Source organism: Trachurus japonicus, chromosome 14 (genome assembly GCF_045865225.1).
Source record: "Trachurus japonicus isolate A0001 chromosome 14, Traja_1.0".
In the NCBI taxonomy this organism is placed as follows: Eukaryota; Metazoa; Chordata; class Actinopteri; order Carangiformes; family Carangidae; genus Trachurus; species Trachurus japonicus.
Genome location: NC_140920.1, coordinates 5,755,278 through 5,774,387, shown reverse-complemented (window position 1 = coordinate 5,774,387; position 19,110 = coordinate 5,755,278). Strand labels below are relative to the sequence as shown.

Below are 19,110 nucleotides of genomic sequence, written 5' to 3'. Positions count from 1 at the left end.
AAAGAAAACTGTTTACAACGTGGGATATGAGAAAACATGGAAACGGCATGGTGTCGTGCTGCTTTATCCTTTGTCTCCCCCCTCCGCACCCAACAACACCCACCACCACCCTAGCCCCCCCCCCCCCCCCTTTGTGTTTCTTTGATAACATCTGCCAGCGTGGTAAGAAGGAAAACAACGAGGGAGCCGTGCCGTGCCGTGACAGGGCAGGACAGACATGCGCTTTCTATGTATTTTTTTGTAGCTTATCATCATCATCACCACCACCAATAGCCCCGATAAGTTGGAGCAAAGTACAAGTGGCTTCTCTCTCTCTCCTTCTTGCTCTCCTTCTCTCTCTCGGTCATGATGCCGACGGACGGGACCGTGCGGTGCGTGCACGGCTCAGTCGGCAGCAGCGCGGGAGGACACAGTGTGCTCAGCTCAGTCTGGCGCACATGTGATCACTTCAGTCGGCCACTGATGACAGACAAGATCCACGACTAACCGGGTCCAGACTGAGCACACACAGACGAGAATAGGCACGCACAATGCAGTAATATGTATAATTATACGTGTTCCAAGTAATAGATTAGATATATCATCGTGTCGTGTGTCTATTTTTTAACACCTGGCTGTGATGCCAAATACAGGTGTGTGTGTGTGTGTCCTGGTTTAGTATTGAACTCTGAATTCGTGTTAACCTGACAAGTTAAAACCATATTGCACGTCAACAACAGTACGGCTTAGGAGTGGTGTAAGATAATATGCCCTGGTTGTATTATTTAACACTGCGCTGGGTGTAACACAGTGTCAGACACGTCTCAAACGTACGTGACTGTTTTGTGCAGAAAGCATCATGTTGCATGAGGTGAACACCCCATGATGTGATGCAGAGCACCTTCTGCACATATTCTTATATATATTCTTATATTAGAGCTCTGTACTAATTACATGCGCCCATGCAGCTAAAGCATGACACTGTCACTGGACTCATTTTAAGTGCTTGTTATTGAAATACCCAAGGGTTAAATTCAACCTGACTGAGCAATGCATCATGGAGCGGGGTAGTAGGATACTTTATACTCCCAGAGTTGATTTGCAGTTTCCCTCTGTATGTTCTTACACACATTCTGGGTCAGGGTCAGGTCTGCTGCCAAGGGGAAAGTGCTCTTTTCAGTTTTTAAATACTCTTGCATAAGAATATGTTGCTGTGAACCCGTCACCTGTGGAGCATCTGTATATTTATATATATGCCAGTGGACCTGAATGTTCACCTCCTCGTGGTGGCTGCTTGTACTTTGGTCCATGACGGTGCCAGAGCACGTTCTACGGCCATAAAGGTGATATTATAAATGCTGAGAGAGAGTGTGGGTGTGTGTGGCTGGCTGGCTTCAATCCTTGGGCAAACAGGCTGGCAGCAGTGGTCAGCTGTGATGGAGAAGACACTTGGCGGGGAGCAGGAATAAGCTAACACACATACTTTGAGTTAGTTAACAGAGCATCTGAGAGATAAGTGTTAAGTGAAGGGTGAGAAAAGATGAGTGGCTCCTTAGAGGAAAAGAACTGGAGGAGGATCACAGACTTTTGATAAGATGATGAATGAGGAGAAACTAATTGTCGGACAGTTTGGATGGTCAGTAGTTAGCAGACATACAGGATGGGCAGTTGAGAGGATAAAGTGTGACTGTGGAGATGCTGATAATCAGTTGATTAACATTCATGCTTTTGTAAGAGAAACAGATGAATTGAACTTGTTTGGTAAACAATTTGAATCCTTTTGAGGACAATTATATCAACACCTGTGCAGGTTATCTTAAGAGTGATGCCCCTCCCTTAATGAAAATAACGGAAAAGTACTTGCACACTGGAATCAGAGTTCCTCTTAATCTTTTAATAGCAACGTATCAGTCTGTCAAAGGCAAATACCAACATGAGGGAGGATAAAATAATGATGGCACTGAAACTGTGTCTTTATTTACTCTGTCCCACTGACTCCAATGTTTTTGACACTCTGGAGAGAGCATGTCACACTTTGACACTTGGGACTTTTGTGCAGATTTGTATATATTCTTTAGTGCATTTGAAAGTTTGACGTCAAATTGGCACAGCTGTGCCAGAAATGCACTGATGTATACAATATATAAGAAATCATGAATCTTTATCAGTGCAGTGTAGAGTTTCATGCAGCACTGCATTAAGTCTTACTCTCCTACTCAGCGAAATAAGTAGAGGTGATTAATGGAGGGTAAAAGAAATATACATATTTTGCTGTTTTGCAACCTGCATAATGCATCAGCCAAAGTTGTGTCACAACCCAGCACTGTGCCCTCCAGAATACCACGCAGGGCAGCAGGTTGGCTGACCCTGCGGGGAAAGCCTAAAGAGCCTCTCCTGTTCCCTGGCTGCAGCACCTGACCACGGACGGACGGCATACTGTACATTACACCCAGAGCTCCTGGCTCATCCTTTAGCCGGTCGGAGGACTGATCGCTGGCCAATAGCTTTGTCCTCACCCACGCTCAGACTGCTTGTTCTGGCTGCCCCCCCTGGCCTGCTGCTGAGGAAACTTCCTTTTTGATCCGGGCGGGCAGTAGAGCTCAATATAACTGTGTTTGTTCTGTGATGTGTGTGTGAGTGTAAGTGAGAGAGAAGACAGGGTGAGCGTAGGCAGTTGTTTTCGTTCATACACATTGTTTCATAAGCCCTCAAAATCCAAATCAGAGGTGTTCAACAGTGGAGAGAGTAGTGTCAACATTTTGGTATTGGTACCGGTAACAATATGTATTTCGATACTTTACTTTACTTTACTACTTTTCAAATAAAGGGGGACACATACACATTACCTACCACCACTGAGAATAACGAATGAATGAACTGCAATTTTATGCAACAAAGAAACCTTTTCTTTTTTTAAAAATTATTATTTATGTAGCCTACATCTCTCTCTCTCTCTCCCCCCCGTTTTTCTCTTCCCCGTCACCACTGACAGCTGAAGGCTTCAGTCATTTGTGTAAAAAAGTACTGAATTTTCTACAAATGCTGTATAATACCTTTTTAATTGCTTTAGTACCGCATCGGTACCATTTTCGTACCGGTATACGGAACAAACTTAGGAGAGAGTGATATCTGAACTGTATTAAGTGATACTGATGAACTTTTTGGGAAAGCTGCTTAGCTAAAAACCCTGACACTTCTATAAAACCATATAGTTATAATCTTTCTATATATGGGGCAGCTCATAGACTACACCTGATTATTTTTCAAGGTGCACACTCAGACTGATGTGCATTTCAAATGAGCATCAGTCTGACACACACATTATCCTCTTCCACCTGTAAAAAATGCACGATCTGCAATACTGCAGAACAAAACTTTACACCATCAGATGTATATTTATTTATAGGGATGCCTTTTTTCCCCATGGTAGTTTGCAGAAGTAGTGTGTGTGTCTCAGGTTCCTGACTTGGCTGCGGCGTCTCTCCTGCACCACGTACTTTCAGTCATGTGAGGCTTTCATCAATCTCTGGCTGTCATGTTTGTGGGACGATCACATGGCTGCCTTCTCACTCACTGGGACAGTCCTACGAGTTGGATAAGTAGGGAGGTGTGTGTGTGTGTGTGTGTGTGTGTGTGTGTGTGTGTCCATTTGCAGCCTCACACTCACTTGTGCATATTTGAAGAATTTTAACGTCATGGATTTATGCATATATTATAACTTTGCATTGCAAGGTTACTTGTTTTTCTGTGTGTGTGTGTGCATGTGTGTGAATGCTGCAGGCCTGCCAGGGTCCTGTAAAGACAGCGGCTGTCATCAGGTTCCTATCAGGGCTATTTTAAGTGGCCACACTCGGGGCTTCTCAGAATCGCAGGGTCATGGTAAAGATATAGTTTTACGTAAAAGCTGCATGCCCACTACACAGTAGCCTTCTGGTGAGTGCTACTATGTCGGCTTAACATCTATTTAGGCCTGTGTGTGTCCTCTTAACTTTGTGTGGAGGCTAATTCAAGGGCTACGCACTTTACACACACACTGCAGGATGGAGAGTTGTTTGAGGCGTATTTATTGGTTTGTTGTTGATGATTGGTTTGTTGTCGGGCCTTTTGAGATCATAGTAAAACTGAACAGAAATGTCAATTCTTGTTTGTCAATTTCCCAAAATTGCGGTAATTATAAGAACAACGTGTTTGGTAATGATGATGAGTCTGTAGTTTCACAGTTGCTGATGCTGATACGTGATACAAGAGCAGCGGGGACCTCGCTAACTGTGCAAAGACACAGCGCATCATATAATGTGGACACCAGACTGTGTTACTACCCCCATAAGAGATGTGAACATTTTAATATTATATTCAGATAAATCCAACCAGTGCATTCGACATCCAGTGGAAACTTGTGTTTGCTTTCTTACTGTGTCCACTGTTTGACTTGGGTTGGATGCACGGTTTTTAAAGTCACGGATCATAATACAATGTACTTAAACATATATAGATGTGGTGTACATTTTCTGTAATCAATTCCAACAATTCACTTTAGATTGATGCACAAAGTGCAAAAAATTTGCTTATTTTGTGCAGCGGCATTGATTTTGTTTCTTTTTTCTTTTTTTGTCATACTGATTTATTGATTTATGTAATGGTGAAACTGACCTGCTCATCGAATGTCCAAAAAGCAGTGTGAGGTGTCAGTTCGTGGTGATGTTTATAGGTCATCCTGGTTTGCCCAGTGACATTTAACCCACAATTTAGAAACACACAGAAACACCAGGGGGGGAAATGTGTAAAGCTTTAGTTTAATAATGCTTTTTTCCTAAGATGAGCCCAAAAATATCAGTTTTTTTTTGTCTGTTAGTATGACTTGATCTCCAGGACTATTTCTTATTGGAATAACTGTGTTGTATTCAGTCAAGTTGAATACCTGTACTACCTCGTCATCACTGCCTTGAACGTCCACAGATGTCTAGAGTTGTGATTCGTTTCCTGGGATTGTGAAAGTCAAACATCAAGTTCAAACCGTCACATCACTTAATTAGCCCAGTTTCAGTCTCTAAATGAGAGAGGGAGAGAGAGAGAGAGATGACAGGGAGGGAGGAGGGGGTGGTTTGACAGAGAGAGACAGGATGTGCTGACTGACAGTGTAATCACTTCGCTTTAAGGGCTGAGCAATTAATCACGCAGATCATATGACACTCTCCAGATCCTTTTGATTTACTAAATGGAGATAGGAGGAAAGAAAAACATTAATAACGCAACACTTGTTGCCAAAGTCACGTTGAGGCAAATAATCTGCTGTTTTTAAAACTCGAGTCGACCAAACATCCGACTGATTTCCACAGAGTTTATTTCCCCGTACCACTCCTCTGAGGCTCGGTGACTCGTCCATGTGAGACACAGTCATATTACCATCACTCCTTTTATAGTCAAGGCAGGGGTTGCTGGTTGTCACACAGCACAGAAATAGGACACAGTATAGACAGTCATTAGATGATGCACAGCTATTTATTTGACATTTATCATAGCGTGTGTTGTCTTGTCCTTGTCCTTTTTGATGCTGAAAACACAGGTCGATTCCAGCTGCTTTCAGCCTCTGGCCATGTGAGTCCTCTCAGTCAGCAGGTCGATGGTTAAAAAATGCATCGAAGCTGCAGTGCGAGTCGGTGCGCTGATGCATCTTCGCTCCTCTCACCATCATGTGACTGCTGGAATGCAGAAGCCCTTAATTCAACAAAAACCCGGCAGGTATGCAGGTAGTCAGGTGCTCTCGGATCATGTGGGCCAGCCGGTCGCTGTTTACTCCAACGTCACAGCTAGACAATTGTTAGTTCAAGGAAGCGCAGCGCTGTGAGAACAGGTACAAGGTGTATTGTGTTTCGCCTTGCAGAAAGTGGGATTTAGTGGCCCTCTATCCACAGACACACACCCGTCTCTTTATGGAGAACTGGTGTCCAGTTTTACAATCAGGCAGGCAGACCGTGGGAAACATCAAGGTGTCAATGCATCTCTGATAAGTGTACGTGCAGAAAGTGCCCCTATGAAGCTCGACATATCTAAAAGATTAAATGTGACTGGAAGCTTTTGTCACTGCAGTGATGCGTATCTAGTAGAAGTGATGCACAGCAGCATCATGGGAGAGTTGTACACGGCACAGAAGGAGCTGTTTCTAATTAGCGTCACAGATTAAACCTGTGATGCATCAGGTAGTTTGTCAGGGACTGGGACTGTATGAGGCCTGTGGTTAATATGACGTATTAGGCTTGTCACGATACCAAAGTTTTAGTCAGCCATACCAATACCAGTGATTTTCCACGATTCTCGATTCCCTTATTCAATACCACGATTAAAAACAAAAAAAACTTGTTCTAAATTCACTATTTAAAAAACAAACAAACTATATCACATCAAACTTTCTTGTATTTAAGCTTCACTGTGACTCAACAGCTTCTCAAACTGCACAGAATTTAAAGAACTGACAACAACATAATGTTAAGAAGAAGAAGTTTGTTTTCATTCGGTCCAAATGCAGCACCAAGTGGCAGTGCGTCATGTTTCCAATGGCGACTGACCGGGAAAAAGACGCGTCGTGGCACGTCATGTTTACATGAGCTCAAACTTGTGGCACAATTGGAGCAGATCAAGGTCCGGCCACGTTCACATAACAGACGGACCGCGAGCGTGTTGGCATCGACTTGTTACCAAAGTATCGGTTCTTGTGACAACAACCCTACTAAGTATTGCTGAGAGAGCAGACTGACCTTATGCAAAACTCATCTCTCTTCATCTAAATTGTTCTTGTTGTGGTTTGTGTTAGCCATCACTAGTCTGTGTTAGTCTCACAGTTTCCCAGGGTTTAGTGTTCAGTCCCGACCCTCTTCACGAGGTACCATCATGTTCCTGCTGTGCTGTCTCCGCTGCATCAGCACCTTCACCTTAGATTAAAAGAAAAACAGCAGGCGAAACTACCTGCAGCGGCTGCCTGCCAACACTGTGGCCCATTAGCAAGAAGATCCTAACTGCCCCTAAAGTGTCGCAGCAGGACTAAGAGAGGTAGTAACGTTCATCAGCTAGATCGTCTGTTGTCTGCAGCAGAGCCGTCTCCTGTGACACATGTGGAGGACGAAGCTGCTGCTGGATCTGACAGAAACCTCTGTTACACACACACACAGCCGGAAGAACGTCACGCTGCACGGACTGAGGGGATATTTATGTAACCGTCCCCCCTGTCTCCAACAACCACTAACACACATGCGCTCACACACACATGCACGGGCGTTCCAGTGGTAGCGTAGCGAGAGAACGAGGTCTGTTTGAGGTCAGTGAGAGGCCTGATGTCAGACTGCTGTCAAGGAAACCTGATTGCTCTGTTATGACCTTTTATCAGCTGCACACACACACACACACACCCTGACCAGGAGCAGCTGTGAAAACTTTTACCTCAGTTTTTTTTTAATCACGGTTACATGAAATTTTTTGATTTTCTCCGTAGTTTTGCAAGACTAGTAGTTTCTCTTTAAATATCCCAAAAAGTGCAGAGGTTTTCCACTCAAGGCCTCATATATAAAATGCAATTATAGCACATAGGAGCTACAGTTGGTAACTTATTGATAAAATTAGATTGTTGTTGAAATATTGATACCTCAGATTACTCCCTGCAGCTGGCTTGAGTCCTGGAGATGTTATTGAGGTAATTTTAATTAAGCTTGAACTAATTATATTTGAATAATTTAAATATCTATCTATCTATGGTTCAATGTTTTATAAGTGATATTTAAAGATGTGTCAGACAGTAAATCCTGTTGCTATCACTGCATAAGGTTTGACATTGAAATTCTTTTCACAAATTTGAAGATAATATAATTTATTACGACCGGTCTTTGGTGTATACTGTGGTGACTGTTTTTGTTGTTTGCTGTCAAACTGTGTGTGTTGTTCGGCATATTTTGTGCAGCTGCATTCGTCACTTTTAGCCTAAAACAAATTTAATCTAAACAATAATAAAGTTTTATGTAATCTAATTTATTTAATCTAATCAGTCGATGAAAACCACAGTGACCGGAGTTCACAAACTTACTCGGTTGGCGACACCTCGGTCAAATGTGTGACCGAAGTCTCGGTTCTTCACACAAAAATCGAGAAACCAGAAGATTTGATTTACAAGTCTTAGTTCTTTAAACATGAGCTGTGCATTCATACGTTCTTGTTTTTTTTTTTAAATTAAATTTATCGAAGAAGCAAAGATGGATAGAAGGGGAAGAAGGCAGAGAGGGACACAAAAAAAAAAAGAGCGGGACGAATAAAACGACACACAAACAAATGCCCACTGTCTCTCTGTGGCTTTTCACAGAGCTCTCTGGCAGTCGGCGGTCGGGGGCTCGCTGCTGTTGCTGCCTCTGTACTGTCCGGCACACACAGTGCTCCTGAAATCACCTGACAGTCTCATGTTGTTGTGTGAATTTAGTTCACCGCTATTCTTAGACCCTGCTTTGGCTGAGAGAGGAGAGGAGAAGAGAGAGGAATAGAGAGAGAGGGAGAGAGGGCTGGGGGAAAGACTGGCAAACTCGCAATGATGCCCAGGTAGGAGTCGGTTTTATACCATCCAGGCTTTGTGTGCATCCGAGTGGCCATGATGCTGTTTGTTTGTTTTATTTGTTGAAGGATAATTGAGAGCGTTTGTTAATGTTGTTGTTTCTCTCTTTTCTTTTCTTTTTTTTTTGAGTTTTGTCTGCTTCCTAACAGTGTTGCCAATGCCAACCTGTGGCTGCAGTTTGAAGTAGTTTCTAGCATCATGGGTGTTGGTGGTGGTGATGGTGATTTGAGGTGTTGTTGTATAATGAGGATTGTGGGTTTTTGTTGTTGTCGGATAAGGAAACAGAAAAAGCGTCGCCTGGCATATATATATGTGTTTGGGTGTGGAGTGTTGGTTCAAACAGATTTGCTGTTATCCATATCTGTGAAGTCAAGATGTGATAAGGATTTTTTTTTGTTCAGAGAGGCGGTGAATCATTTTGCAGTAGTTTTTTAAACGACCAAGCTTGTTGTGAGAGATGTAACCAAAATAAAACTGTTGCTGGGACTTTCCTCTTGAGATCCACAAACTGCTCATGAAAATGAATACCTGTGTGTATGTGTGTATTTGTATGTATGTGTGTGTGTGTGTGGGGGAGGATTTTTGAGTCATTTTTTGGTTCAGACAGTTGAGGTCAAAGCAGTACAAGTATGTAACAGTCATGAAGTCATGTGCTGCTTTTATGAATGACTCCCCTTTCTCCTCTGTCAGCGCTGTGACTGTCACAAGCTCACTGATGGGACACTTCCTCCTTCGCTCTCTCACTCTGCCTTGTCTTTCTCTCAGATGCTTTTCTGTCCCTGTCAGATGTTTGTTTTTCTGTTTACGTGACCTTTTTCTCCCTTTTTCTGTGCTTCATTCTGCCTTCCTCTCTCTCTCTCTCCATCATCTTTCAATATTTGCTGCATTTTCTGTTGCGCTTTTGTTCATTCTCTCTGTTATTTTTTCTTTGCCCGTTCTTGTGGAAATATTTTTCACTCTGTTTGCTGTTGCTCAATAAAAGGTCTTTGTCTTCTTTCTTTGCCGTCCGTCCTTCTTCTTGCCTCCTGTCCTGTCCTGCACTTATTCCTTCTCCCCTCGCTTATTCCTTCATCTCTCACTCTTGTCTTTTCTCTCTCTGTTATGTCTCAAACAAAGGGAGCAGTGAGCTTGGTGTCAGATCCCTTCAGGCCTGGTTTTGTAAACAACACATCTTATTTTGATAAGTGCTTCACCCACATTTGGCCAGAGAGCGGATGGGATTTTATCAATTAAAGTTGTATACTGGTTTTAAGCCCCTGAAGCACACAGTTAATTATAGTGAGGAAATTATTTCCAGGACCTCTTTTTTTTTAACCCAATTGTACAATAATGCACAAAAAACTGAACACACATGAGAAGCAACAGCAGCATCCAGTTTTATAAATAAGCACACATAAAAGGTGGTAGTCAAGTTACAAAGAGGCATGTGACTGACCGGCTAAAGAGACCACCTGGTGTGTAATCTTACACACGAGTCTATAGGCTTAATATCGACCCATTCCCATCGTGCAGTGTTATTTGAGCTCATTATGTGGGCCAGGCCGACATTACGTCACCCATTTAGCACTCAGACTGGTGAGAGGTGGGGTCTTCCCATGGATGGGAGCCAGGGTGGGAGAAAAATCTATGTAACATAGAATATATTTTTATGTTCTGCACATTTAAATACAGTTAAAGCTCAGATTACATAGAAAAAACAAAGAAAAACAGAAAACTAGTGCATTTGTTCACCAGCTGATAAGTATCTGCCTCATGTGATTAGATCAATAGCTGAAGGGGTAAAAGGCAGTTGCAGCCTGGTCAGTGATGTGTGATGTGTCATTGAAGAACAGCTCGTGTGCATGTGACAGTACTTAACAATGGAAAAAGAGCTTCAATGATTAGTTGGCTCATGGACGAGAAGAAACTACTTTGACTGTCTCTCAGTCTCTCTTTCTTCTTGGGAAATTGCAAGAATGATAGATATATGCTGGTTCAGGCTTCTCAGGTGAGGATTTGTTTTCTTATTAAGTGATCAGTCAGTGATGTGTCTTTGATTTGTCAAAATGTCATTTTGGTCTGGAAGATTTGCGATGGCGTTTTTTTTTTTTTTCTTCTTCTGCTTTTTGGTTAAACAAATTCTTGGTAAATCGTTTTGAGTATTCAGCAGAGTAATAAAATCTTTACTCGCAGTGTAAAACCTCAAACTGGGTCAAAATTAAGTTTTTAAAATCCCCACTTCATGGAAAGTTCCTGAGAGTCGTGACTGTGGGTTTGAATACCAGTAACCTTTGATCCGAGAAGGAGGAATCAGCCACCAGTACTCTGAATCATAAACTTCAGTGTGTGTGCACGTCATCATCACACGTCATCACGTTATTACATTACACTAAGAAGAGGTCAGTGATACCAGTCAGGTCTGCAGTTATGAGTCCTCGACAGACACACTGTCCAGATTAAAGGCTGATTGAATGAAAGTTGAAGAACCTACTGTTGTTTTTAAACTAATCTTCATAGTCGGATAACAGCAGCGAGAGTGATAGCATCCAAAACTATTGTAAACGAAGACATCTAACATAACTAACAAGCAAGATGCAGACCTGACACTTTTAACTTTAAATTTTAACAATGGATTTTTCAAACGTTCATTTTGGCCTGATAAAAAAGAAAAAGAAAGCAGAGATTTTAAAGCAAGTGTATCCTAGCTGTTAACACACACACATGCATCAGGGAGGAGGAAGTGTGTAGCAGCATGCATGCAGTGAAACGCGGCTCCTTCTGCTCAATGCCCACTAAACCTAATTTAAATTCAGATGGTGGTTTTGGTCCATATTGGTCGGCAGTAGCAGCAGCAGCTCTGGAAAGTCGACAAGACAGTTGAGCTCAGCTCACGCTTCCCAATGCCCATGATGTTTCCACATAAGAGGTGCCTCATGGTTCACTGTCGATTCTCACATGAACCCCTATTAAAGATAGTTTTGTTTTTAATTTATTTATTTCTACCTCTACCCAAGGAGGCCTCTTCTGACTGAATAACTTTGGTTTGACAAGTTAACACGAAGGCTGCAGCACATGACTCTCTGCTGCACTGCTGCTGCTCCCTCGCTGAAGCGTTTTGCCCCCAAGAACGCTGGTCATACTTTTGACACCCTTGTTTTGTAAATAGTAGCTCACATGCATGTGCACACACACAGACCCTTCTTTCTCTGGTGCACACACACACACACACACACTCTCAGGTATTCCCTGCCCGGTGGTCAAGGCAGCTCACTAAGGAACAATTGAAAGGCTTTTTGAATGTGGGCTTGTGTGTGTGTGAGCTATTTGTTGACAAGTAAAGTGGACTTAACTGTTCCATTTCCACCCCCTCCATCCATCCAGCCTATTTGCTGTTAAGGCCTGTGTTTGGAGATGCTCTAGTCTCTGCTGCTTCCCCCAATAAAAGGCTATATTTAGGTCCAGCAATGTGTCCATCTGCCTTTTTAACCGCCTATCTATCAGATCCAGAGAGAAATCCTCAGCCGTCTGTCTGTTGGTCCAATCCCCTGTCATCTTTATAGCCCCACACTAAATCACCCAGGAGACTGAGTTTCACCAAACTTCACAGAGAGGGGAGTCCTGTGACGCCGGCAGGTCGTTCTGCGGCTGCAGGTGTAGATTTGCACCCGTCTTCATTCACAATATTACTCGAGATGAGCAGCTTTAATGGGACGAGCAGCTATGTGAAACCACAGGTTACTTAGCAACAGGCATGGAGCTGAGGGCGGCCAGTGAAAAACGGGCTTAGCTGTTACTTAACTGCTGTCAAAGTGTTTGCTGCCAGAGAGGATGCACCACAACGAAAGTCAATAACCGTTTGAAGTCTAATAATCTAATAATAACATCTCAAATATATATGTTCGTTGCAGTGAGTGCATGTGCGGCTTGATTTACAAGTTACTGAGAAATTTATATCTGTTTTATTTCTGGAAATGCTTCCATAAAACCATTTGGTATTTAAACTTTGATCATCTAAAGTACAGTTAAATAAGGAAACCATATGACTGTGGATTAAAATAGCCTCAGTGGGGACAGTGAATGAAAATAGGGAGGAGCCACAGACAATATATGTTGAGCACAGTTAAAATAATCCCTGTATTAGTAATTTAATAAATTGAATAAGTAATTCTTTTGGCATACACAGATGAAATCAGCTGGATGAGTGTCAGTAGTGACTATATTTTATCTTGGTGCGCTGTAAATCTGTTGCGGTAGGTGGGTATTAGGTTGTCGCGGGCATATCTTTGCAAACTCCCCACTGATTGAGGTATGAAGCGGATGAATGGCAGCCGTGGCATGATCTGCTGGGTGTGCACGGCCCAGCAGGGATGACAGCTTTAAAGAGAGTTTATATACAAGCTTGGAAGTACGTCATCCCTCTTATTCACGCTCATTGCCAGTTTTCTGCTCATATGGGTGATCCGGGCGCTGGATTGTTGTCGAACGCCACGTTGCTTAAATATGCATCACATGTCAAAATTTAAGAAATGTCAAATCTCATGCTCCCATTTTTACGCTTCACAAATAAGACAAGGCAGCTTTATTTATATATATTTTTATATTCAAGGGGTAACTCTATGTGCTTTACATAAAAACATTAAACATACAATTAAAAGCAAGAAAAAGAATGAAAGAAAGTACAGGAAAAAGAGAGGAAAAAATGTGTACAGCATAGCTTAATAAAATAAAAACTAGACTAAAATATGAGTGAGTTTTCAGCATGAAATATTGATTTGTATTAAAACAATTTACAGTGCAAATTCAAGATTAAGATGTACCGTTCTTTAAGAGCTCAGCCATGAGCACATGAAAAGAGAAATGTTTTTAAGATGCATGAACTGAACTCCCTCACTTGTGGAAGCAGCTCACTCCCAAACCTCAGGGAGGAATCCTCTTGTTTTCCAACAAAGTGACCTCAGATTAATAAAATGCACGTCTTGAACCTGCACTACTATACTTTTCTGTGCAAGTGTTTCCTCCTGCTGGTCAGGCATCAGTGCATGGGGCCTGGTCGGAGCAATGGATGCTGGGTAGCAGCAGCAGCAGCAGGCAAGATGAGAACTGAGGCGTGCTGACTCCTGGCATCAGAGTTTGTCTTTTCAGTGAATCAACATTGTTTTGTTTTGCTCCTGGAGTTTCAACCTCACTGTCTTGTGACGTTTCTCCTCCTCTTTCCCCCCCTGTTCACTCAGATCTCTGCTGCTTTATCAGGTTGTTTGTACTAATTACATTATTCTCTCTCTCTCTGTCTCTCTCTCCCCCCTTTTCTACCCTCCTGCCCCACATCTGTCTTCTTTCTCCACGTCTAGCTGGCCACTTCCCCAGCTGGAGCCCAGTCAGATCAGACTGATAGTGTACCAGGACTGTGAGAGGCGCGGCAGAAATGTCCTCTTCGACTCCAATGCCAAAAAGAGGGGCACTGAGGAAACCCCCATCACCGTGAGTCACATGTCTATTTTGTGTCTGTGTGTGTTAGACATTTGGAAGTCCATCCTTGTTTTTGTAGACGGCAATGAAAATAATGGCTCTGGGTTTTGTTATTATTGGAAAGATCAGCTGATCAGTGGAGCAGCTGCATATTTGATTTAATATTCAAAAGCTTTCCTTAATGCAGTGTGAAAAGACATTGCAGAACATTTACTTTTCCTGTATTTTCACTTTCCTCTCCTTATTATTCAGTGTGTCTTTACAATTACAGGTGTCTGTCTTTGAGTTTTTTTTGCACAGTTTGGTCTGAGGCAGCGTTTGGATCATTTTAAAGCTTTATCTTGCAGAAACTTTGACTTTCAAAGCTTGTGGACGGTCAGAATAGATGAGCAGAGATAAGAGCAGGGAGACAGACACAGGAGTCATGTGACTGCCAGGGGACACAGGTTGTACTTTTATATCTTGCTGCTTCTGCTGCAGGACACCTCACTGCCCACAAGTGGAAGAAGATAATGAATCGTTTGACAGTTTGTTTTGGTTTTGTGAATGAATTAAGCTTTACTTTGGTTACTCTCATTTTGGTTTGCATGAGGTAACCATCTCCGGTCTTGTTTGTTAGTTTTGTTTTTGCAGTTTCTAAAACAAAAAGGTGCGGTTTCTGTTTGACTCAACAGGTGTCAGAAAGTCACATGATTTTTTTTTTTACAGGGCAAGGCAGTCCTGGAGATAGATATGAAAACTGTGTGTCAAGCAGGTCATTTGATTTATAATATAATTGTGTGTTTTGTTTTTCTATTCAGCAGCATAAGTTGTAAACACTCCCATTTCAGCCACATGCTGATAAAAAACTGTTTTACTGCAGAGATAGAGTCTGATCAGGGTGTGGACAACAATAGTCATCAAACATGTGAATTATGTGTTTTGACTACCAGCCGTGTGTGTGTGTGTGTGTGTGTGTGTGTGTGTGTGTGTGTGTGTGTGTGTGTGTGTGTGTGTGTGTGTGTGTGTGTGTGTGTGTGTGTGTGTGTGTGTGTGTGTGGTGTGTGTGTGTGTGTGTGTGTGTGTGTGTGTGTGTGTGTGTGTGTGTGTGTGTGTGTGTGTGTGTGTGTGTGTGTGTGTGTGTGTGTGTGTGTGTGTGTGAGAGAGTGTGTGAGAGTGTGGCCTCTCCCTGACACCACATGCCTGCTGATATTTCCAACAAGTAGTGACACACGGTCATCCCTCTGTCTGTTTGTTTCTTTTGTTTTTGAACTTTTTTAATTTTGAGCAACATGCCTAATATTTTCACAGCACTGCTTTGTGTTCCTGTCTGACCCTGACCGGTTTGTTCTGGTGCTCTTATCTCCAATAATAATAGCCTCAGCTGACAGCCCATGTGTAAGCAGCATTCTTTCATCCTCACATGACAGCCCTGTCACTTGCTTGTCTGTCTTTCTCTCTCTCTCTCTCTGTCTCTGTCTCTCTCATCTGTCTTCGTCTATCTCTGGCGTGGTCTCACCCTCTCTAAAATTTCCTCTCATTCTGTATCCACCCCAAAAATCTGATCTCTCCTTCCTGTTGTCTCTCATGTCTTTCTTTTCCCTCCTTAACCTCTAACCTCTAACTCTTTATCTCTGTCATCTTTCATAAACCTCTCTCTGCCTTTATTTCTTTCCTTACCTTCTTTACCTGTCTGTCATTCAGCCCCCCCCCCCACTGCTGATCTGCCCTGTGTGAACCTGACATTGGACGCAGGATGAACTGTTTGCTTAACTTTCTCCACTCTGACATGTGGATTTACCTCAGTCCTACTTTTGGATCGGACCGGTGCCAGATATAGAATTGAAATAAGAGTTGTGCAGTGTGTGTGTGTGTGTGTGTGTGTGTGACAGCGAGAGTGAGAGTGTGTGTGTTTTCCCCAGGATCATGGATGTCAATATTTTTTGGTGCATTCTGCAGCGTTAGTGTTTTGCCAGCCTCTGTGTGACTCCTATCACATGATGGCTCTCCTTTTTTTTTTTTTTACTGTGTTTGTTTATCTTTTTTTTTTTTTTGTCAACTCAGGAATTCAAAATTCATTTCTGAGCGATCAAGAGCATAAACAAGTCAAGGAGAGGAAAGAAACAGATGCACTAAAGGAGAGAAAGAAAGCTGCAGGAATTGGAGAGGAATGAAGTTAGAGCGAGAGAGAGAGAGAGAGAGAGAGACAGAGAGAAACAGGGAGAGGGAGGGAGGGAGGGGGAGGGGGAGGGAGGCAATGATTGCAGTGCTGCTCGCTCACGAGTTCCCGAAAGAGTCATATGACTGGCAGTCACATGCTGCTGGCCTCTGTACACATACTTCACACTGCACTGCAGCGGACACACACCCATCTACACACACACACACATACACTCGCTTGCTCAGAATCAGATTCGTTGCATTAACGTCTGTGCGCGTTTAGAAAAAGTGAAAGAGCAGAAAACGCACGAGTTGCACACACTTCTTTTCATATTTATAAGAAAAGCAGATAAAGAAACAATAATGATCTTTCTTTCTTCCTCGCTTCCTGTTTTCTATCCCTCCTCATCTCCCTCTGTTGTTCTTTACCTCCCCTCTCTCTCTCGCTCTCTCTTTCTCTTTCTCTCTCTGTTTTCTTTTCTCCTAACGTTTTTATCAGCTGTGGCTTCAAGTGAGACATTACCAGAGCCCTGCTAAACAGCACACAGCACACAACACTCACACCCTCCCCCTCCTCCCAAAGGCATTCCTCCTCAATAGGCTGCAGAGTTAAGAAGACACATGACACAGGAGGCTGATTGAGCTCACATTTTAGTTTGCCACAAATGTTTTCTGGATGAAGTTTTCATGGTTTTTTAAACTTGAACAATTTCCCTTATGTTTTTGTTTTTACTTTATTAAGACACATAAAGACTCATTTCAGCACATCAGCAGGCCACGTGTGTGTTGTTTCCACATTAATGGGCTGTATACCTGTATATAATAGCCTGTGTCTGTTTTCATGATATCTTGTCAATGTGCACAAAATAGTTGTATCAATTCTTACACATTGTTATTGTTTTGTTGTTTATGTTATATTATGTAATGTTATGTTTTACAAGGGTTAGGGGCCAATACAATACCAACCAAGAAGCAAAGTTGATCCATTGCAGCTGAATGTACTTTCTTTGTCAACAATACATTTCTATGACCCACCTGTGAAGTTAAATGAGTCTGTGTTCATATTGTTTTTTTTTCCCCTTTGGTCTTCGTCCCACAGAGCACCGAGGGCCAGGTCAAGATGTTCGGGAAATGCTGCCAGCTCCGACCTACAGGGGGCAGCAGCAGTTCCCTGGACAGCTCCTCCTCCTGCGCTTCGGAAACCAAGGAAACCAAGGAGCAGGGTCTCCGCTTCCAGGTAAGCACAAAAAGAAACATGCACAAATTCAAAAAATTCCTCACACAGGCCTCACACATAAGCACAGACGAGACATTTGCAAACCTGCATGTACATGTCGACATGTTCAGACGGAAATCACCCCGTCTGTGTTTTCCTCTTTAAGGCTAATGATACACCTCCTCTCCAGGGTTCGAGGTGTTCGTCTGACGTGGTGATGTTGGGGGAGATGATGTTCGGCTCAGTGGCCATGAGCTACAAAGGCTCCACGCTAAAAATCCACCAGATCAGGTAAGAAGAACAGGGAGCCAAGAATCACATGATGTATAAACATAAACACACCTCTGACCTGGAGCTTTTTTTCCATTTAGTCCGGAGATTTAATATCTGTTATGGAGCTTTTCAGATTAGATTTTGACATTTTGCACAACTTTTAGTATCGGGTGCTACTTTCAATTCCTACTGACTGTAAGGAAAAACGGATAAACAAGCGGAAAGAAGAAGTCGTGAACTGATGTGTTAGCAGAAGGGACAAATAAGACACACAGATGATGAACCGAGCACACGTGCTGATGATCTTTGTCCCTGCTCTATCATCATATCAGATCGCCACCTCAGCTGATGCTGAGTAAGGTCTTCACCGCCAGGACTGGAGGCAGTGTGTACGGCAGCCTCAACACGTAAGCACACACACACACACACACACACACACACACACACACACACACACACACACACACACACACACACACATACACACATACACATACACACTTTGCTGCTGGATTCCTACAGCAGCTTGTCCCATAAATCAGCACATGCATATACAGTCATCTCATCTTTCTCTTTCCATTGCCGTAAATCCCCCCATGTTTATATCAGCCACAGATTCAGTCACATGTGTGTGTGTATATATATATATATATACACCGTATGTTGTAGGTAAATCATCCACATTAACTAACTCATCAGTGTTTTTTTCTGATTTATTCAGGCTACAGGACAGCCTGGAGTTCATTGGACAGGACAGCAACACCCTGAAGCCTGATCAAAACACAGGGCCCCTGGGGAACATAGGTAACCATAGCAACCCAGTACCATACCACAGATTTAGCCACCAATGACTGTAGTGTTAATGTCTACCTTTTGAGAATAACACAAAAAAGTAATAGAGGAAAAACTATTGACGATGAAACATTATTGCTATTTACACAATGTGATTTGAATTTTGCCTTTATGTCACAGTTGAAATGAGTTTGTTTGTCGACCTGTGAGGAAGCAGCAGATTTCGTTTTTCTCTTTTCCTACCTTGTAACATTCCTGTGTGAAGACGAACCAGACTAGAAAGACCGCCAGCAGCTCTTCCTTACTACTAGAGAGATGAATCTAAACGACTGTTGCCATGTTCGGTCCTTTTTTGTGCATTTTCCCTGTCATCCTCACAGAAAAGATAGAAACACATCAGAGATGTTGAGACTGTTAATTTGTTATAAATTGTTATTACTGTAGTTATCTGTGTTTTCTGTGAGCGATACCAGCCTCTCTGTTCCTCTGTCTGATCGACCAACCAACCAACCAGATGATGGGCGTTAAAAGCTCCTGCAGCTCAGTTGTAACAAGATGGCTGGTCGACAGGAGGTTGCTAGTTTTCCTCCTTACTCATACTCGCTAACCGTGGTTCATGTTTTATTTTCTTTTTGTCTTTTTGCCCTCTTCCTTTCTTCTCTTCCATGTTTTTGTTGTTTGT

At 42.6% G+C, this 19,110-nt stretch overlaps 1 protein-coding gene across 3 annotated transcripts in view; it reads left to right on the top strand.

The window, feature by feature from the left end:
- fnip1 (folliculin interacting protein 1) overlaps positions 1 to 19,110 on the top strand; it is a 41,900-nt gene that overhangs the window by 967 nt on the left and 21,823 nt on the right. For all 3 annotated transcript variants that reach the window (XM_085797184.1, XM_085797183.1, XM_085797185.1), the window contains exons 2-6: positions 13,891 to 14,020; positions 17,247 to 17,384; positions 17,554 to 17,654; positions 17,969 to 18,043; positions 18,358 to 18,440. In XM_085797184.1, coding sequence (XP_085653310.1) covers positions 13,891 to 14,020; positions 17,247 to 17,384; positions 17,554 to 17,654; positions 17,969 to 18,043; positions 18,358 to 18,440 — 527 coding nt within the window. The remainder of the gene's footprint in view (positions 1 to 13,890; positions 14,021 to 17,246; positions 17,385 to 17,553; positions 17,655 to 17,968; positions 18,044 to 18,357; positions 18,441 to 19,110) is intronic.